Consider the following 23,785-nt stretch of genomic DNA (forward strand, 5'->3'; position numbering starts at 1 on the left):
ATAGGAAATTTTGTCAAAATTGCATTTCTATAGGAAATTTTGTCAACATTTTATTTCTATAGAATATTTTGTCAAAAAGTTATTTCTATAGAAAATTTTGTCAAAATTTTATTTCTATAGAAAATTTTGTCAAAATTTTATTTCTATAGAAAATTTTGTCAAAATTTTATTTCTTTAGAAAATTTTTCCAAAAATGTATTTCTATAAAAAATTTTGTTAAAATTTTATTTCTATAGAATATTCTGTCAAACTTTATTTCTGTAGAAAATTTTGTCAAAATTTTATTTCTATAGAAAATTTTGTCGAAATTTTATTTCTATAGAAAATTTTACCAAAATTTTATTTCTATAGAAAATTTGATCAAAATTTTATTTCTATAGAAATGTTTGTTAAAATGTTATTTCTATAGAAATTTTTGTCAAAATTTTATTTCTGTAGAAAAATTTGACAAAATTGTATGTCTATAGAAAATTTTGACAACATTTTATTTGTATAGAACATTTGTGTCAAAATTTTATTTCTATAGAAAATTTTCTCAAAAATTCAGTTCTACAGAAAATGTGTGTATATTATTTATATAGAAAATTCATGTACCTCTTAGTTAGAGAGGAATATTTTTTTTATCAAAACATCAAAAAATCTACCAAACTATACCAATTTGAGTTTCCGAAAACTTCGTATGGGTTATTCTACAGCGGAAAGTCCATACGAAGTCTAAAAATTGGTATTCTTAAAAAATTGGTAAACTACAATTCCGAATCAAATTTTCTATACATCGAACAAGTGAATCACTCATACTGACCTGTAGATCTTGAACAAATAATTTTCGTAAATTGTGTAGTGTTTGCAATTCCTTCGCCACTGTATCCTCCAAGCCTTTGAGATCTTTACGAGCCTGTTCACGCCTCTCATTGGTGAGTATTATTTCCTGTAATTTATTTGATTTTTCAGCCTCTTCTTGTTTCAATTTCTCATAATCTGTAGCCATTTGTTGGTGAGCCAATATCAATTTTTGATGGACATCCTTCATCTCTTCCATTTCGTGTTGCTTGGCAATGATTTCATCACGCAATTCGGAAACTTGTTTGGTATGCGCTTCGCGCAATTCATCCATTTGTGAATCGAACATGGAGCGCAACTCTTCGGCTCTTTGTTTCTCTTCGGCATTGACTGCAGATACATGTTCAGCAGCCTTAAGTTTAGCACATTCTTCGCGTAACGAGTCGATTTGTTCTTCCAAGTTTCGCTTCTTATTTTCCGCTTCACGCATGGATTCCTGCAGGGATTTCATGCGAGCCTCATGCTGGGAAATAAGTAAACGATATTCGCCCAAATCTTTTTCATATTCAGAAAGTTTCTTATTAGAATCGATTTGTTGCGTTTCCATGTTGGTGCAACGTTGAGCCATATTTTTGGCCTCTGTTTTCATTTTACTAATGTACAGGCGGGCCATAGTGAAATCTTCTTCGACTTTACCGCTGTCACCAGCACTTGGTATGCTATTCATTTTCATGTCAATGGAAGAATCAACCGACGATAAGGCTTGGCCGACTTCAGCTAAATCTCTCAATAGATTACCCAACATTTCATTAATGCGCTTCTTTTGGTGTGTGGACATGTCACGCAATTGCTGCAATTCTGTTGTTGTTGTATTGAGAAGAGTTTGCTTTTGTTGCAACTCCTCATTGAGACTATCCATGTCCTTATTTTTAGTATCAATTTCTTGGGATTTTTGATCATAATTAACTGCCAACTCTTCCAAAGCTTGTAGAACTTCTTTAACTTCTTCCTTTGCTGATTCATTTTCTTGCTGAATGCGAGCCATTTCCGATTGCAAGGCTTCGTACTCACGCCTGGCATTGGCAATAAGTTCTTCCTGCTCTACAATTTGTTCCTTAAGGTTCTCAACGTACTGACTTTGTTGGTTGATTTCTTCATCCTTTTCATCCAATTGCTGATACAAACGTTCACGCTCAGCTTCCAATCTTGAGCGTTCGTCACCGCTAATTGAGCCCAACATAAGACCAGCAGCTGGTGTGGCTGGCATTGGTGCTGTTGAATTTGCCGTTGTAGTGGTGTCAACATCTAAATTGGGAGTACTAGCCTCCATAAGTTCATCGACATTGATTTGTTCATCGGCATTGACTGTTTCGCCGGCACGCCAGCGAGCCAATTCCAATTCCAACTTCTCCACTTTGCCCTTGAGACGAGCGTTCTTTTCCTTCTCTTTTTCGTAGCGACGTTTCCATTCCTCAGCGGTCAATTCCTCATTGACACACACAACATTCTTGACGGTCTTGGCACGACGGCCAAAGTCAAGTGTTGATTTGGTTTCAGACTCATTAAAACTGGCAGGAGAACAACAAATGACAATAGTTGTGCGTGCATTACCACCCAAAGACTCTTGAAGAATACGTGTTAGTTTGGAGTCACGATAGGGTATGTGCGTTTTGTTGCCATCAGCCAAAGCCGAGATGACATTACCCAAGGCAGACAAAGACTTGTTAATGTTTTTGGCTTCATCCAGAACTGTACCTTCGGCACCGGTCTTGGAAACCTTTTCAGAACCAGCCAAATCGACCAAATACAATTTACCCGAAAGTTTCTTTTGATTCTCCAGATTCTCTTGTTTCACATTGATCAAGAATACTGAATGGGAACGTGATGAATGCTCATTCATGTCTGAAATCGCGAGAAAAAAAAGATGAATGGTTAATAAAATTTATCAAGCTTTGAATTTCATAGGAGAACTCACTTGTTACCGCAATGTGACGATTCGATTTTCCTTCTTCGATAACCTCGAACACATCTTCCGGTGATGATACAAATCTCTCTGTAGCACCTTTAACATAAGGCACACGATTCTTGTCTTCGTGTACGCTCAAATTAATCTTAGATACATCCAGTAAATCACGAATTTTGTCCATATAGATTTCATAATATGAGACCTTAATGTGGAATTCCAAATTCATTTCCATTGTATAGATATGATTGAAAATATCATTGACAATACGTGGAATGATACCCTGTTTAGCTGAGTCACCAATAACACCCTCCATGGTATGTGTTTTACCCGAAGATGTTTGACCATAGGCAAAAATGGTACCGTTGTAACCGGCCAATACATCGGTGACAATTGATTTAGCCGCTTCATTGTAGACTTTTTCTTGTGATGCATTCGGTTTGAAGACTTTGTCGAAAAGATAAACTTTACCCTGTAAATATTGGAGACAATTTACAACGATTAGAATGTTACTGTTATGAATATTAAAAAATAATATTTTCGTTCCCTTCAAATGCGATATATGCTCGAGCTTAAGATATGCAACGGGAGCCACCGTGGTGCAATGGTTAGCATGCCCGCCTTGCATACACAAGGTCGTGGGTTCGATTCCTGCTTCGACCGAACACCAAAAAGTTTTTCAGCGGTGGATTGATTATCCCACCTCAGTAAGGTTTCAAAGCTTCTCTAAGTGGTTTCACTGCAATGTGGAACGCCGTTCGGACTCGGCTATAAAAAGGAGGTCCCTTATCATTGAGCTTAACATGGAATCGGGCAGCACTCAGTGATAAGAGAGAAGTTCACCACTGTGGTATCACAATGGACTGAATAGTCTAAGTGAGCCTGATACATCGGGCTGCCACCTAACCTAACCTAAGATATGCTTTACACAAAAAAATTTTAAATTGCAGACACATCAATGACCGTAGTCGGGACTTCCTCGGGGTGGTATAAATCTTACGAAGAATATGTAACTTAAATATTCCAAAAATATAATAAAAAGGATGGTTTATATAGCGAACATATGTTTTCAATGAACCCACTTTCCATTCCCTTTCGACGGTGGGGGCCACATCCCCTTTACATGGCGGGGATGAAGCAGAAGGTTGCAACACGGTTGCCACTCGAGCAAAAAATAATCCAAAATTTGGAAACAAAACTACCACACAAAAATTTTGAAAAATTTTATTTCTGTAGAACATTTTATCAAAGCTTTATTTTTATAGAAAAATTTGTCAACATTTTTTTCTATAGGGGATTTTGTCAAAATTTTATTTCTATAGGAAATTTTGTCAAAATTGTGTTTCTATAGGAAATTTTGTCAAAATTTTATTTCTACAGAAAATTGTGTCGAAATTTTATTTCTATACAAAATTTTGTCAAAATTTTATTTCTATACAAATATTTGTCAAAATTTTATTGCGTAGAAAACCCAGCCAACTGAATTCAAATCGATGATTTGACAGTGGCATAGGAAAAGAGATATGTTTGTTTCGAATTTATTTCGACATAAGCCGGCTATCATACAAAACCTTTTTTCGGAAGGTTAAAGTGTGGTTCATTGTTGGGTTTAATGAACTGCCTGAATCTATTCTGATAATTGGTTGATATTTTTGCTGCAAGTAGAGGATGCTGATGAGTAATGTGGTAATTCCGAAACGTGCGTCCATCCAACCATCTTGCAGTCTATAGGGCTTTGCCCAAATAAATTTGACAAACATTCTTTTCCTCTGTTGGTTAAGCTACACTTGCAGTTTAGTCAATGTATGGTTTTAAGCTGAAATAAAAAACAACAACAAAATTTTATTTCTATAGAAAATGTTGTCAACATTTTATTTCTATTCTATAGAAATAAAATCTTGACAAACTTTTGTCAACATTTTTTTTTATTTAGAAATTCTATTAAAAATTTTGTAAAAATTTTATTTCTATAGAAAATTTTGTAAAAATTTTATTTCTATAGAAAATTTTGTCAATTTTTTTTTCTATAGAAAATTTTATCAAAATTTTATTTCTATAGACAATTTTGTCAAAATTTTATTTCTATAGAAAATTTCGTCAACATTTCATTTCTATAGAAAATTTTGTCAACATTTTATTTCTATAGAATATTTCAAACAAACTTTCTCCCCTTGGATTAGTGTTCGTGCTGGAACAAACCTACATTGAAGTCCCTGTTTTCATCTTTGCAGTATTTTGTCAAGTCTTGAATTCATCTTGAATTCAGATCAACAATCAGTGCAGTTTTATCCGTGCCACAAAATAGATAAAAAGAAACACTTGAGATTTTTCCTTAATAAGATACACGTTCTCAATTTATTTGCATTTCCATGAAATGAATCAAAGATCATGTTTCATACAAAACTTGAACTTAAGCGCAACATAGATAGAAGAAAATAGGGAGCTACAAAATGTGGTTTAGGGGTCCAGATGCTATTACATACACACTTAGCCAATCATGCAATTGTGGTTATTTTTTATCTTATCAATGAGTAGTGTCCGCTTCCATATTTAGGTCAACCTCTTATAGCCAAGTACCTGTCTAAAAGAATTTTTGGTGATCGCCACAAAATTGTATAGAATACTGCATAATCAAATTAGGAAATTGAATTGAAGTGTGGCAACAGAATATACTCTTTAGTATTAAGTTACAGATTAAATTACCGGATATTTATACTCATAGTAAAATGACACATTAAATGAAATTATTGACCTGAATACGAAACAACACGTACGTAGGGACGAGAATACGTCCCTACCGGCAGGAACCAAGCGTTGGGTTCTGAATTATCTGTGCGGACGCCAGTCGTACGTGGAATTCAGGGACAAGAAGTCAAATCCCGTAGAGTTAAACAGGGAGTTCCCCAGGGAGGGGTGATATCTCCGGCACTGTTTGATTCGCTCGAAGACTTGGGTGTGGGTATGTGCTATATTGTGACAATTTAAAAACTTTGTTAGGTATTATTTTAGTGAAATGGGGTTTAAAAACTAGCAGACATGATTTCACAGATTTTGGAAGATTTTCTGCTAACAAACTTATTTGAGTGAAGTAGTTTCCTTCGAAGTCAATGTAAATTAAATGCTACGCATTTTTGTATTCGACTATCGATTTGTACCAGATATTCGTTTAATTATAATATATGGCGCAATAATCAAAAAATAAACAAATCCCTTTCCCTACACATCCTATGAAAATAAACATTTCTCTTTTCCAAGGCTAGAACCCGCATGTTTATTTCGAATTGCGTCTACACAAAACGCATTAAATTGATACCTAATCATGAGTCATTGTATTAAAGTTAAGTAACAAATACATACAAAAGAAGTCCATGTGTAAGGATGAAATTATCCTTATACCAACAATTAATAGCACACGCAACTCCCCCACCCAGGAGAAAATAAAGGGTGATTTGTTAAGAGCTTGATAACTTTTTTAAAAAAAAAAACGCATAAAATTTGCAAAATCTCATCGGTTCTTTATTTGAAACGTTAGATTGGTCCATGACATTTACTTTTTGAAGATAATTTCATTTAAATGTTGACCGCGGCTGCGTCTTAGGTGGTCCATTCGGAAAGTCCAATTTTGGGCAACTTTTTCGAGCATTTCGGCCGGAATAGCCCGAATTTCTTCGGAAATGTTGTCTTCCAAAGCTGGAAAAGTTGCTGGCTTATTTCTGTAGACTTTAGACTTGACGTAGCCCCACAAAAAATAGTCTAAAGGCGTCAAATCGCATGATCTTGGTGGCCAACTTACCGGTCCATTTCTTGAGATGAATTGTTCTCCGAAGTTTTCCCTCAAAATGGCCATAGAATCGCGAGCTGTGTGGCATGTAGCGCCATCTTGTTGAAACCACATGTCAACCAAGTTCAGTTCTTCCATTTTTGGCAACAAAAAGTTTGTTAGCATCGAACGATAGCGATCGCCATTCACCGTAACGTTGCGTCCAACAGCATCTTTGAAAAAATACGGTCCAATGATTCCACCAGCGTACAAACCACACCAAACAGTGCATTTTTCGCGATGCATGGGCAGTTCTTGAACGGCTTCTGGTTGCTCTTCACTCCAAATGCGGCAATTTTGCTTATTTACGTAGCCATTCAACCAGAAATGAGCCTCATCGCTGAACAAAATTTGTCGATAAAAAAGCGGATTTTCTGCCAACTTTTCTAGGGCCCATTCACTGAAAATTCGACGTTGTGGCTCGTTAGTAAGTCTATTCATGATGAAATGTCAAAGCATACTGAGCATCTTTCTCTTTGACACCATGTCTGAAATCCCACGTGATCTGTCAAATACTAATGCATGAAAATCCTAACCTCAAAAGAATCACCCTTTAGTTGAACGAAGAGGACAAAAGATTCGAAAGTTTCATCACACACGTGGCTTATGAATGAAGTTGAATACACATAAGCAGAAAACAATTCAGATAGAATCGATAGAAAAATCGGTAAATAATCACAAATCTATGAGAATTGAGACACACCCTTCTCACACTGTAGATAAATCAACCGAATTTGAGAAAACAATAATTAAATCCATTCATTTTAAAGATAGTTTGGTTAAGTGCTAGATGATATTTTCACGTTTATTAATTGTTCTTCCATAGAGAAGTAAACACAAAGGAGAGTTGTCTAAATTCGAGAGAAATTTTTGTGCTGTTACCTTAAGGGGTTGTTCAAGGCTAATACACGATATTAACTGCGAGTCACATTTCTGCATGGTTGTTAGAGGGCATATACATACTAACATCACATTTCAACCGGATCGGATGCAATTTGCTAAAGGATCCGGAAGTCAAATCTAGCGATTGGATCGAGTGAAATTTTCTTCTCCAAGAGGCTCCGCAAGCCAAATTTGAGGATTGGTTTATGGAGGCTATATATAATTATGGACCGATATGACACATTTGCAATACCATCCGACCTATATCAATAACAATTACTTGTGCCAATTTTGTTCCGCAAGAAAGTTAGCATGATTTCAACAGGCGGATATCGCTAGCGTGACTCACACAGACCCTGAAGACATATACTTTATGGGGTCTGAGACAAATATTGAGATGGATTATAAATGGAATGATAAATGAGAGCTGTATCCCAATAAAAAAAATGTATACTTGTATCCAAAAATGTTTACCATCCTTCATGAATCTTGGTATTGCTTCCAAAAATGCAGCTTCTTCAAAATGAATACATTTTTACGATTCTTTCTAGCTTTAAATCTACACTGAAAAAATATTGGTCGAATATGAAAGATTCTGCAACCTAAATTTTAGGACACAATGTCTTTAAAATAAAGAAATTGTAGTTAAAAACAAGTATATACGGCCGTAAGTTCGGCCAGACCGAATCTTATGTACCCTCCACCATGGATTGCGTAGAAACTTCTTGGAAAGACTGTCATCCACAATCGAATTGCTTGGGTTGTGGTATCTTAAAACTTCTTAACATCGTTTTCTAAATTGTGAGTTAGTCCATACGTGGTAGAGAGCCAGAATTGAAATATGGGGGTCGCTTATATGGGGGCTATATACAATTATGAACTTGATATGGACCAATTTTTTGTGATTGGGGATCGATTTATCTGAGGGCTATATATAACTATAGACCGATATGGACCTTGATAGGCATGGTTGTTAACTGATGAAATTTGGTCCTCCAAGAGGCTCCAAAACCAAATCTCGGGATCGGTTTATATGGGGGCTATATATGATTATGGACTGATATGGACCACTTTTAGCATGGCTGTTAAATAACTATCATATACTACCACCACGTACCAAATTTCAAACAGATCGGATGAATTTTGCTTCTCCAAAAGGCACCGGAGGTCAAATCTGGGGATCGGTTTATATGGGGACTATATATAATTATGGACCGATTTCGACCATTTTTTGCATGTGTGTTTGAGGCCATATATTAACACTACGTACAAAATTTCTACTGAATCAGTCAGATGAATTTTGGTCTTCCAAGAGGCTCCGGAGGTCAAATCTGGTGATCGGTTTATATTGGAGCTATATATAATTATGGACAGATATGGACCATTCTTTGCATAGTCATTAGAGACCATATACCAACACCATGTACCAAATTTCAACCTGATCGGATGAAATTTGCTTCTCAGAGGCTCGGCAAGCCAAATCGGGGGATCGGTTTATATGGGGGCTATATATAATTATGGACCGATATGGACCATTTTTTGCATGGTCATATCACCATGTACCACATTTCAACCGGATCGGATGAAATTTGTTTCTCTTAGAGTCCCCGTAAGCCAAATTTTGGCGTCCGTTTAAATGGGGGCTATACGTAAAAGTGGACCGATATGGCCCATTTGCAATATCATCCGACCTACATCAATAACAACTACTTGTACCAAGTTTCAAGTCGATGGCTTGTTTCGTTCGGAAGTTAGCGTGATTTCAACAGACGGAGGGAACATGCTCAGATCGACTTGGAATTTCACCACGACCCAGAATTTATATACTTTATGGAGTCTTAGAGCAATATTTCGATGTGTTACAAACGGAATGACAAAGTTAATAAACCCCCATCCTATGGTGGAGGGTATAAAAAATTATAATATTTGCTTTAAATTTAGAAAACGAATCTTTGAAATTTGTGTCCTTCTGTTTAAATGTGTGTCCTTCTTAAAACCTATCTCAACGATGTAAAGCTAATTTTCCTTAAAGTAAAGAAAACATATTTGATTTAAAGAAATAAATTGAATCATTGAATTAAGGATAAAAATGCTTCCTATATAGGCTAAGGCTAAGAGGATTTTACATTTTTGACTTAGTCTTTTTGATATTAAGAAAACTTTATTTACGTTGAAGAACATTTTAAAGTTTTGACTTTAAAATGACATTTGTCTTTGAAATAAGGCGAAATATTGACATAATATAAAAGATTATGCAAACTAAAGTGTGTTTCCTTAAAGGATTGAGTACTTCTTAGTACGAATGAACTAAAATATTTTTGTATGCCAAGTGTTATTCGTATGTATTATAAGCTTTCCATAATAAAGGAAGTCAGAATTATCATTTTATAAGAAATTTTACTACATTTGAGGAAACTTGGTTTTAGTTCGGTTTTTGTTTATTTTTATGGTAATTGAAGATTCCAAAATGAAGACGAATGTTGTTATTCTGCTGGTGGTTTCTTTCTTTATACACCATCACGAACATTAATAGACTAAGGGTGTGAAGATAAATTCGCGAGTTAAATTCGTGGTTTGTGTCTTGGCTAAGCAAAATTCAAATTTGTGGAACGAATTTAACTTTGTGGGACGAATTTAACTTGTGGAACGCATTCCAAAACACATTTTTTTCTTAAAAAGAGGAAATTTAGTGGTGAAAAAACTGGCAAACACTGTCAATTATTTAATATGTAAGAATACCAAACATTCGTAGTTTTATATCGTAGAAAAATTGAGCTATAAGAGATAACTCTACAGTCGCACAAAACAGTCAGTATATCCTTATGTAATGGTGGTGAATTGACCAGACAAAATGCCAGTGGAACATACCGACGAGGACAAAAAACCAAAATTAAAAAATCAAAAGTCTCATGTACAGTATTTGAGATATAGCGTCACCAGATATCGGCTATATATAGCCCAGATATTGGATTGCTCATATCTGGGAAACCGTTTTTGGTGAATTGACCAGACAAAATGTCAGTGGGACATACTGACGAGGATAAAAAACCAAAATTAAAAAATCAAAAGTCTCATGTACAGTATTTGAGATATAGCGTCACCAGATATCGGCTATATATAGCCCAGATATTGGCTCGCCCATATCTGGGAAACCGTTTTTGGTGAATTGACCAGACAAAATGCCAGTGGAACATACTGACGAGGATAAAAAACCAAAATTAAAAAATCAAAAGTCTCATGTACAGTATTTGAGATATAGCGTCACCAGATATCGGCTATATATAGCCCAGATATTGGCTCGCCCATATCTGGGAAACCGTTTTTGGTGAATTGACCAGACAAAATGCAGGTGGAACATACCGACGAGGACAAAAAACCAAAATTAAAAAATCGAAAGTCTCATGTACAGTATTTGAGATATAGCGTCACCAGATATCGGCTATATATAACCCAGATATTGGATCGCCCATATCTGGGAAACCGTTTTTGGTGAATTGACCTGACAAAATGCCAGTGGAACATACTAACGAGGATAAAAAACCAAAACTAAAAAATCGAAGGTCTCATGTACAGTATTTGAGATATAGCATCACCAGATATCGGCTATATATAGCCCAGATATTGGATCGCCCATATCTGGGAAACCGTTTTTGGTGAATTGACCAGACAAAATGCCAGTGGAACATACTAATGAGGATAAAAAACCAAAATTAAAAAATCGAAAGTCTCATGTACAGTATTTGAGATATAGCGTCACCAGATATCGGCTATATATAGCCCAGATATTGGATTGCCCATATCTAGGAAACCGTTTTTGGTGAATTGACCAGACAAAATGCCAGTGGAACATACTAACGAGGATAAAAAACCAAAATTAAAAAATCGAAAGTCTCATGTACAGTATTTGAGATATAGCGTCACCAGATATCGGCTATATATAGCCCAGATATTGGCTCGCCCATATCTGGGAAACCGTTTTTGGTGAATTGACCAGACAAAATGCCAGTGGAACATACCGACGAGGACAAAAAACCAAAATTAAAATATCAAAAGTCTCATGTACAGTATTTGAGATATAGCGTCACCAGATATCGGCTATATATAGCCCAGATATTCGCTCGCCCATATCTGGGAAACCGTTTTTGGTGAATTGACCAGACAAAATGCCAGTGGAACATACTGACGAGGATAAAAAACCAAAATTAAAAAATCAAAAGTCTCATGTACAGTATTTGAGATATAGCGTCACCAGATATCGGCTATATATAGCCCAGATATTGGATTGCCCATATCTAGGAAACCGTTTTTGGTGAATTGACCAGACAAAATGCCAGTGGAACATACTAACGAGGATAAAAAACCAAAATTAAAAAATCGAAAGTCTCATGTACAGTATTTGAGATATAGCGTCACCAGATATCGGCTATATATAGCCCAGATATTGGCTCGCCCATATCTGGGAAACCGTTTTTGGTGAATTGACCAGACAAAATGCCAGTGGAACATACCGACGAGGACAAAAAACCAAAATTAAAATATCAAAAGTCTCATGTACAGTATTTGAGATATAGCGTCACCAGATATCGGCTATATATAACCCAGATATTGGATCGCCCATATCTTGGATCGCCCATATCTTGGAGAAAGAGTAGATCAGATGTTTATACATAGTTTTTACACAAGTCACCATTGTGTGTACAACACAAACGAATTCCTTATCGTCCAATACGTGGATTGTATCTGACATAAATTTATGCATGCAGGTAAAAACTTCACAAGGTTTCAAGTACGCCCAAGTTCATTTGGAAATAGTAAGAAAGTGTGGAAGAAAATAGTGACCATCCTACCCAACATAACGTACTGATGGTATACAATAGTGGATTTTGAAATTTCGATATGCAATCCATTAGCCATTGCACTTCATCAAGATTCGATATTGTGCAGTATGTGGATTGTGTCTGACATAAATTTCTGCATGCAGGTATAAACTTCGCAATGTTTGAAGTACGCACAAGTGCGGCGGTAAAGTGTGGAAGAAAATAATGGCGACCCCATCCAAATAACGAAGTTGTAGGTGATATAGTGGATTTTTAAATTTAAATATGCAATCCATAACCCATTGCACTTCAACAAAATGCTCGAATTTAAAATTATTCTACATTCAAGATCAGTAAAAATTTGTATAATAAATATATCCAACTGTAAATATATGGTATACAGTAATTGGAAATGGAATTCAAATAAAACATTAATTGATTCATTTGATTATTTTATGGAATCAAAAAATAAAAATATATTTCGGCATGACGTTATATAGTCAATTATATGTTTAAAACTACGAGTAAAACAGATAATTGATTTTTGAGGGCGTACCAATTGATTAATTATTGAATTAATTGAGAAGTCAACTGTAATTTGCAATTAATGTCACTTAATATCATAATTTGATCAATCTAAAAATTAATTAAAATGTGAGTAGAGGTTAAACAAAATAAATAACTGCATCAATTAAAAAAATTAATTGAGTTTTTGATATATATAGAAAAATAATTGATTAGTTAAAACAATTATTTTCGTGATTCAGCAACACTAGCTATTTGTGCGCCACCGAACGATTTTTAAATTTCGATTTTTGTCCTCGTCAGTATGTTCCACTAGCATTTTGTCCGGTCAATTCACCACGAATGGTTTCCCAGATATGGGCGATCCAATATCTGGGCTATATATAGCCGATATCTGGTGACGCTATATCTCAAATACTGTACATGAGACTTTTGATTTTTTAATTTTGGTTTTTTGTCCTCGTTGGTATGTTCCACTGGCATTTTGTCTGGTCAATTCACCAAAAACGGTTTCCCAGATATGGGCAATCCAATATCTGGGCTATATATAGCCGATATCTGGTGACGCTATATCTCAAATACTGTACATGAGACTTTTGATTTTTTAATTTTGGTTTTTTATCCTCGTCAGTATGTCCCACTGGCATTTTGTCTGGTCAATTCACCAAAAACGGTTTCCCAGATATGGGCAATCCAATATCTGGGCTATATATAGCCGATATCTGGTGACGCTATATCTCAAATACTGTACATGAGACTTTTGATTTTTTAATTTTGGTTTTTTATCCTCGTCAGTATGTTCCACTGGCATTTTGTCTGGTCAATTCACCAAAAACGGTTTCCCAGATATGGGCGAGCGAATATCTGGGCTATATATAGCCGATATCTGGTGACGCTATATCTCAAATACTGTACATGAGACTTTTGATTTTTTAATTTTGGTTTTTTATCCTCGTCAGTATGTTCCACTGGCATTTTGTCTGGTCAATTCACCAAAAACGGTTTCCCAGATATGGGCGAGCGAATATCTGGGCTATATATAGCCGATATCTGGTGACGCTATATCTCAAATACTGTACATGAGACTTTTGATATTTTAATTTTGGTTTTTTGTCCTCGTCGGTATGTTCCACTGGCATTTTGTCTGGTCAATTCACCAAAAACGGTTTCCCAGATATGGGCAATCCAATATCTGGGCTATATATAGCCGATATCTGGTGACGCTATATCTCAAATACTGTACATGAGACTTTTGATTTTTTAATTTTGGTTTTTTATCCTCGTCAGTATGTCCCACTGACATTTTGTCTGGTCAATTCACCAAAAACGGTTTCCCAGATATGAGCAATCCAATATCTGGGCTATATATAGCCGATATCTGGTGACGCTATATCTCAAATACTGTACATGAGACTTTTGATTTTTTAATTTTGGTTTTTTGTCCTCGTCGGTATGTTCCACTGGCATTTTGTCTGGTCAATTCACCACCATTACATAAGGATATACTGACTGTTTTGTGCGACTGTAGAGTTATCTCTTATAGCTCAATTTTTCTACGATATAAAACTACGAATGTTTGGTATTCTTACATATTAAATAATTGACAGTGTTTGCCAGTTTTTTCACCACTAAATTTCCTCTTTTTAAGAAAAAAATGTGTTTTGGAATGCGTTCCACAAGTTAAATTCGTCCCACAAAGTTAAATTCGTTCCACAAATTTGAATTTTGCTTAGCCAAGACACAAACCACGAATTTAACTCGCGAATTTATCTTCACACCCTTTGATAGACTTATTGTTTGTTATTTATGTTTAATATTTTTTTTATTTAAATAACAAATATTTTATACATTTTATTTTTTATTTATTATACCATTTTACCATATTATTTTTTAACAATCTCTCCGTATACCATAACAACGCGATTCCAACTAAAAAAACAACCCACGCGCAAACATATCAATTACATCGATGACAGGTAGATAAAAGAAATATGGGAAAATTTCCTATATTCTAATAAGTGTGTTTCCTTAAATTTTGAAAGGGTTGAATACTTCTTGAAAATAAAATGGCTAAACTAAATTGATGAATATTTTTTCCTTAAGTTTCGAAAGCACTTTTTTCTGGGTGTATTATGTCTATATGTATCTCTATGTATATTTAGTGTACCACATTCTGCCAGATAAAATATTTGATTTAAATATTCTCAACTATTTACCTGCATACATACGTTAATAATTGAAATCGGATAATACTAAAACCAGATATGTATTTATATATGTACACTACAAAAGAATCATTGACCTAAAATAGAAATTTCCCTTTTATGATTTATTCATTCATGTAAAATCCAATTCCCTTTTGGCTCGTAATGCATAGAACTATAATTTTGCACTCATACAGCACCCTCTCATCATTCGTATGATATTGCTTAATTCATGCAGTTTTTGTCTTGTAATATTGCCATGAACACGTTGATGGCGGCTTAATGGACTTACATCCACATTCAACCTCTTGAGCTTACTCTTAGGTATTCGTATTGTACTTTAAGCTTTTATAAGTGGAAGATGGATGGGTTTTGCTTTTCTTTGATTATAATTTATTTATAATTTGGAGAAAACTTATTCTAGACTACGATTTTTTAAATTGCACACTAAATATAAAATGTACTTCACACAGTGGTACAGTGATTTAAAATAGATGCAGGTGGGGAAAAATCAAAATTCATTCCTTATAGTAATCTACGTTTTCTTGAAGTTAAAACGGTGTAGACTTTTTGGCGATCAGCTAATCTGTTTATAAACTTTGGCGATCAACTAATCTGATTATAAACTTCATTAAAATAAAAATCAATTGACTTTAGCAAATTCTAATATATGACATACGTGGGGAAGAAGCGAGACATAAGAATTTTGCAATGGACTTATAGAGGTACAGATCAAAATAGCTGCCATGGTGGTGATGATGTCAGTAATACGAAATCCATAGTAGGAAACTATGCGAGAAGAGGTATCGTATACCTGAGATGATTGCAAACGCGAAATTTGAGTTTTTAATTTTACTTTTCGCCTGGATGGGGAATCGCACCGTAAACCATACAGTTTATCAGCCAACACGCTATCCACTGGGCAACGTAGCAGTTATTACCATCAACAGACAATTATCGCTTTAGTCATCAACGAACAATCAACGCAAACAGTTAAACAGTTATATTTATATAGCATAATTTTTGGCGCCCACGAGCCGATGTAAAGAAACTATATTTAACAGAAATATACATTTAGTTGGCCACCATGGAGCAATGGTTAGCATACCCGCCTTGCATACAAAAGGGTTGTGGGTTTAATCCCTTCGAGCAAAAACCAAGAAGATTTTTTACATATATTTTTACCTATATTCCAAAAATGTTCAGAAGATAATGGAAAGATGTTCGACATTACAGTGCACTCGCGGTAACGTGAACACCGCATAACGTGAACATGCTTTTTCTGACACTAACTACTACGTAATGCCGAAAAACATGAAATTTGACGTTAAACACTCAAAAGTTTACTTGGATCCAAAGATTTTGACCTTCCCTTAAGGATTTTAGTTTTGATTCCGAGCCAAAGATGCGGCTTTTTTAAAATAAAGACATTTTTAGCAAACTACCTGGCTTTGAATCTAGGACCAATAAAACTAGAATTAGGATACAAATCTCATTTATCAAATTTTCATTCTCTTTTCGCGGTTTATTAATGAAGGTATTCACGTACAAACAAATACCAGTTTAAAAATACAAATTATAACGGATACTTCAAAGTAAAAAATGTTTTCTAAATGTTTTAAAATGTTTAAAAAAACTTTAAATCAAAGACGCTAAATCCTCAAAATAAGTCTTAGCCTATATTTGAAGCGTTTTTATCTTAAATCTAAAGTTTCAATATTTCAGTTAACTTAGGGACAATTTCTTTAAATCAAAAATGTGTTTCTTTACTTTAAGAAAAACTAGCCTTAGTTCAAAGACATGCGACTTTAACGGAGGGACGCAAATTTACAAAATTTGTGTCCTAAATTTAATGAAAAAAAAATTGAAGCAAAGATTATAAACTTTATTTTAATTAAATTTTCATTATTTTAAAGAAATTTGTCCTTAATATTTTGTAAATTTCGCATCCTAAAATTTAGGTTGCGTAATCTTTAATATCACGTGAAATTTTTTTTCAGTGAAGGCAGATTCAAACTGCCAAATACAATTTCATATACACCTAAGGAATTTTTTAGTGATCTAGTTTGGCTTTTTTCGTGAATTTTAATTATTAATTTAAATTGCTTTATAATTCCATACCCACTGAAATTTTTCAGATCTCTTTTTTTAAATTTTTCATGAAATTAAATTAATATTAAAATATTACTAATAACAAAAATAAAGAACTATCACGCTAGAACGCTAGAACTACCGAATATGGCTATGTTTTGTTCTGAAATTCGCTCAAGTTCACTAATGTGAACATTTTAGATACCGTGAACTCTCTTGGTTTTACTACTACGAGTATATTAAATTTTTATTATGAAACTTCAAAATGTGTATTATTAAAATAACTGTGCTTGATATAAATGAAATGAACTGTGTTTTTGGATGATAAAAAAATTTTATTGCAAAAATTAAAATTTTGTAACAGATAGTTTTTCTAACTAATTCGATGTTTTTCGATAGCACTGTGCAATTAATCACAACAACAACTATCATGTTTTGATATTTTCAGTAAACAAAATTGACGTGCTTTGTTTATTCTAAGCTTTACCTGCCATATTCTCCATTACTTTCTTTTGTTCAATCTGACTTGCTGCTTTCCAGCAGGTATGTCCAATTAACTTGGTATTCTTTTCATTTTTCTTTCAATGATTTCAACATAAAATTGCTTTTGGCATAAGGCCAAAATTACAGTTGTACCATCGACTACTATTAGTTCTTGTTCTTAGATTTGTTTGCATCATCTTGTGACAATGATGGAAAATATCTGCTTACACACGGAAAGCAAAACAGAAATGATACTGAGAGCTAGAGCAAAATTGAAAATAAAACGAGATCGCGTTTAACCTAATTTAACCTAAGGAACGTTGTTTTGTCAAAGCATAATTATGATGCTATCATAATTATACCCATTTCAATGAATTTCTTTATCCTACACCCAAAAAAATTCGGATTTAATCATGATATTAATTGTATCAATTAACTTATTAATTGAAAACATTTTCAACTTCAATTAACTTTTTAATTGGAAATATTTTGGTGATATTTTTTTCTGTGTATTTTTTAAAGTTTATATACACTGAAAATAATATTGTCGTGAGGCCAAAGATTTCATGTTCTTAAAATACGGTTAAGTGATTGGTTTTAAAAATGGGGATCTTAACATTAAAGAAAATTTTGTTTGTTTAAGGTCAACATGGGAGCCACCGTGGTGCAATGGTTAGTATGCCCGCCTTGCATACACAAGGTCGTGGGTTCGATTCCTGCTTCGACCGAACACAAAAAAAAATTTCAGCGGTGGATTATCCCAACTCTGTAATGCCGGTGACATTTCTGAGGGTTTCAAAGCTTCTCTAAGTGGTTTCACAGCAATGGAGAACGCCGTTCAGACTCGGCTATAAAAAGGAGGTCCCTTGTCATTGAGCTTAACATGGAATCGGGCAGCATTTAGCGATAAGAGAGTTCACCAATGTGGTATCACAATGGACTGAATAGTGCAAGTGAGCCTGATACATCGGGCTGCCACCTAACCTAACCTAACCTACATGGTCTCTAACAACCATGCAAAAATTGGTCCACATCAGTCTATAATTATATATAGCCCCCCATATAAACCGATCCCCCGATTTGGCTGGCGGAACCTCTAAGTGAAGCAAATTTCATCCGATCCGGCTGAAATATGGTACATGGTGTAAGTATATGGTCTCTACACAAAAAAAAAATCACGAAAATTTTTCCAATTAAAATTTTAATTGAGTTTTAAAAAATATTCAATTAAAAATTTAATTGATTCAACAATTTTTTTAATTGAAACAAAAATCAATCACAAAAATAATAGTATCAATTAATTTTTTAATTGGATCAATTAACTTTTTAATTGACCTTCAAATAATTTTTTAATTGATACTATCATTTCTGTGATTGAAGACATTTCATTAAAAATTAATTGGATCAATTAATTTCGTGATTGAATCAGAAAAATTTTTTTTGCGTGTAACAAACCATGTAAAAATTGGTCCACATCGGTACATAATTATATATAGCCCCATATAAAAAGCGATCCCCAGATTTGACCTCCGGAGCCTCATGGATGAGCAAAATTCATCCGATTCGGTTGAAATTTGGTACGTGGTGTTAGTACACACAAAAAATTTTTTTTCTGATTCAATCACGAAATTAATTGATCCAATTAATTTTTTAATTGAAATGTCTTCAATCACGAAAATGATAGTATCAATGACAGTTTTAATTGGGCATAGAAAAAATTTTTGATAAAAAAATTAATTGATTTCATTGCCAAATTTCAATTAATTTTTTAATTGATTCAATTAAAAATTTAATTGATGTTGATTGCAAAACTCAATTTATTTATTAATTAAAAAAAGGTATCTATTTTCAATTACATTCTGAATTGGCTTAGAATTTTTATTTGGATTAACATTTGATTGTTTGAAAAAAAAATTTAATTAAAAATTAAAAAAAAATGTTCATCATCATCATAAACTGACTTAGTCTTCCGAATTTGATTAAAAGTTAATTGTATCAATTAACTTTTTAATTAAAAATTTTAAAATGTTCAATCATTGACTTAATTAACTTAATGTTTCTATCTTGATTAAAAAGTTAATTGTACCAATTAATTTATTAATTGAAAAAAATTTCAACTTCAATTAACTTTTTAATTGGAAATATTTTGGTGATATTTTTTCTGTGTATATGGTCTCTAACAACCACGCAGGAATTGGTCCATGTCGGTCCATAATTTTAACAGGTTGGCTGATAAGTCCCGGGTCTAACAAAGAAAAACACATTTTTTTTGTCAAAATTCGTTTTTATTATTCAACACATTTCCCTTCAAGAGCGATACAACGATTACAACGACCTTCCAATTTTTTGATACCATTTTGGTAGTACTCCTTCGGTTTTGCCTCAAAATAGGCCTCAGTTTCGGCGATCACCTCTCCATTGCAGCCAAATTTTTTCCCTGCGAGCATCCTTTTGAGGTCTGAGAACAAGAAAAAGTCGCTGGGGGCCAGATCTGGAGAATACGGTGGGCAATTCGAAGCCCAATTCATGAATTTTTGCCATCGTTCTCAATGACTTGTGGCACGGTGCGTTGTCTTGGTGGAACAACACTTTTTTTCTTCTTACACACAAAAAATTTTTTCTCTGATTCAATCACCAAATTAATTGATCCAATTAATTTTTTAATTGAAATGTCTTCAATCACGAAAATGATAGTATCAATCACAGTTTTAATTGGGCATAGAAAAAATTCTTGATTAAAAATTAATTGATTTTTTCAGCAAAATTCAATTAATTTTTTAATTGATTCAATTAAAAATTTAATTGATGTTGATTGCAAAACGCAATTAATTTATTAATTAAAAAGGTAACTATTTTTAATTACTTTGTTAGATTGGCTTAGAGTTTTTATTTGGATCAACAAATGATTGTTTGAAATACATTTTTAATTAAAAAAGTAAAAAAAAAAAATCAGCACTTTTTTTAACTGAATTAGTCTTCCGAATTTGATTAAAAAGTTAATTGTATCAATTAATTTTTTAATTAAACATTTTAAAAATTTCATTCATTGACTTAATTAACTCAATGTTTCTATCACGATTAAAAAGTTAATTGTATCAATTAATTTATTAATTGAAAAAATTTTCAACTTCAATTAACTTTTTAATTGGAAATATTTTGGTGATACTTTTTTCTGTGTTCATATGGGGCCGTTTTGCCTCGATTGCGACCTTCAAACGCTCCAATAACGCCATATAATAGTCACTGTTGATGGGTTTTCCCTTCTCAAGATAATCGATAAAAATTATTCCATGCGCATCCCAAAAAACAGAGGCCATTACTTTGCCAGCGGACTTTTGAGTCTTTCCACGCTTCGGAGACGGTTCGCCGGTCGCTGTCCTCTCAGCCGACTGTCGATTGGACTCAGGAGTATAGTGATGGAGCCATGTTTCATCCATTGTCACATATCGACGGAAAAACTTGGGTGTATTACGAGTTAACAGCTGCAAACACCGCTCAGAATCAACACGTTGTTGTTTTTGGTCAAATGTGAGCTCGCGCGGCACCCATTTTGCACAGAGCTTCCACATATCTAAATATTGATGAATGATATGACCAACACGTAACTTTGATATCTTTAAGGCCTCTGCTACAACCAAAAAAAAATTTTCTGATTCAATCACGAAATTAATTGATCCAATTAATTTTTAATTGAAATGACTTCAATCACAGAAATGATAGTATCAATTAAAAAATTAATTGAAGGTCAATTAAAAAGTTAATTGATCCAATTAAAAAATTAATTGATACTATAATTTTTGTGATTGATTTTTGTTTCAATTAAAAAATTTGTTGAATCAATGAAATTTTTAATTGAATATTTTTTAAAACTCAATTAAAATTTAATTGGAAAAATGTTCTTGAAATTTTTTTGTGTGTATCTCGATCAACGTCATTTTACGGTCATTCAAAATCATTTTGTGGATTTTTTTGATATTTTCGTCGGTAACCACCTCTTTCGGGCGTCCACAGTATTTTATCAAAACACGAAATTCTTTTTTATCTTTTTTACAATAACAAAAGTTGCTTCACAAAGGACGCTCTATCTCACAAACTAATTGACTTACAGACGTCAAATTTTGACACGAATCATTCGAAGGTTGGTACTATATAAAAATAATATGCATTCAATATTAGCGACGCCATCTATGTGTCAGACAGGGGACTTATCAGCCAACCTGTTATGTAGGCCCCATATAAACCGAACCCCTGATTTGCCCTCCGGAGCTCTTTGAGGAGGAAAAAAAAATCCGATCCGGTTGAAATTTGGTACATTGCGCTAGTATATAACCGATAACAACCATGTCAAAATTGGACAATATTGGTCTATAGTTATATATAGCCGATCCCCAAAAATAATCTACCATTTAATTTTATTTCTATAGAAAATTTTGTCAAAATTGTATTTCTATAGAAAATTTTGTCAGAATTTTATTTCTATAGAAAATTTTGTGAAAATTTTATTTCTATAGAAAATGTTGTCAAAATTTTATTTCTATAGAAAATTTTGTGAAAATTTTATTGTTATAGATAATTTTGTCAAAATTTTATTGTTATAGAAAATTTTGTCAAAATTTTATTGTTATAGAAAATTTTGTCAAATTTTATTGTTATAGAATATGTTGTCAAACTGAATTATATACGTATTTAATCGGCCTTTTTTATGTTTAATATATAACATGTGTGGACTAACGTACAATTGAGAAGACGGTGTTAAGAAGTTTTAAGATACCTTGCCATCGGCAAGTGTTACCGCAAACCAAGTAATTCGATTGTGGATGACAGTCTTTAGTAGAAGTTTCTATGCAATCCATGGTGGAGGGTACACACAAAAAAAAAAATTCTGATTCAATCACGAAATTAATTGATCCACTTAATTTTTTAATTGAAATGTCTTCAATCACGAAAATAATAGTATCAATCACAGTTTTAATTGGGCATAGAAAAAATTCTTGATTAAAAAAATAATTGATTTCATTAGCAAATTTCAATTAATTTTTTAATTGATTCAATTAAAATTTTAATTGATGTTGATTGCAAAACTCAATTAATTTTTTAATTAAAAAAGGTCAACATTTTCAATTACTTTCTGAACTGGCTTAGAGTTTTTATTTGGAATAACAAATGATTGTTTGAAATACATTTTTAATTATAGAATAAAAAAATGTTCATCACTTTTTTTAACTGACTTAGTCTTTAGAATTTGATTAAAAAGTTAATTGTATCAATTAATTTTTTAATTAAACATTTTAAAATTTTCAATCATTTACTTAATTAACTTAATGTTTCTACCTTGATTAAAAAGTAAATTTGTTCAATTAATTTATTAATTGAAAACATTTTCAACTTCAATTAACTTTTTAATTGGAAATATTTTGGTGATAGTTTTTTCTGTGTACATAAGATTCGGCCTGGCCGAATTACGGCCGTATATACTAGTTAGTTTTAGATTTCAAAAGTTTTCGTACAATTCATCTCTGGCATATAAGTTTTTTTTTTACATTTTGTTTTTCGTTCTAGTAACTGGACAATTAAACAAATGGTGATTTTAATTGAAAACAGACGTATCATTTCACCAAATACGACACAATAGCAAGCCTTCAACTCGGAAAAATGAATCATATTCTAATATACAACACATTGGAATTAGGTCATATTTCTTTTAAAACGAAGATACATACTACAAATATTTTTCATCCTAAAGAACAAACACATACATATACATAAACTAGAATTGTAACAAAATTTTTCTAGTTTAATTACCCTAATTGTATGAAGTGTATCCGCTGAAAAACTTTATTGGCTTTTGCCTTTTATTTAAATCTTCTACATTTGTTGGGGTTGGTATTATTTTCATTCATTCATTGAAAAAAACTTGAGAGATTCTGTTAAAATGATCTGAAAGCAAACCCCATCAACCATTATGGAGTGGAGTGGAATTTATTTAAAAAATGCATGCAATATGTAAGTAGCTAAAACCAAATTACAATATTGCTTGGTTAAAAAAGAAACATTTAATTGTATCGGAAACAATTGAATTTTTTAAAATTTGTTTTAAAATTTATATATTATCCATTAATGTTTTCAAACATTCTTTGCGAAATTAGCAATTGCCATCATCTATTGTCCATTCCTAATGGACTTAATCTATTTTTCCTAAAATAGTGTACATTATTTTCTA

At 33.1% G+C, this 23,785-nt stretch overlaps 1 protein-coding gene across 6 annotated transcripts in view; it reads right to left on the reverse strand.

The window, feature by feature from the left end:
- Khc (kinesin heavy chain) overlaps window positions 1-23,785 on the reverse strand; it is a 37,373-nt gene that overhangs the window by 1,312 nt on the left and 12,276 nt on the right. For all 6 annotated transcript variants that reach the window (XM_075309814.1, XM_075309817.1, XM_075309815.1 and 3 more), the window contains exons 3-4: window positions 2,756-3,215; window positions 803-2,682 (exon numbers count right to left, since the gene is read on the reverse strand). In XM_075309814.1, the coding sequence (XP_075165929.1) occupies window positions 803-2,682; window positions 2,756-3,215 (2,340 nt within the window). The remainder of the gene's footprint in view (window positions 1-802; window positions 2,683-2,755; window positions 3,216-23,785) is intronic.

Source organism: Haematobia irritans, chromosome 5 (assembly GCF_050003625.1).
Source record: "Haematobia irritans isolate KBUSLIRL chromosome 5, ASM5000362v1, whole genome shotgun sequence".
NCBI classification, from domain to species: Eukaryota; Metazoa; Arthropoda; class Insecta; order Diptera; family Muscidae; genus Haematobia; species Haematobia irritans.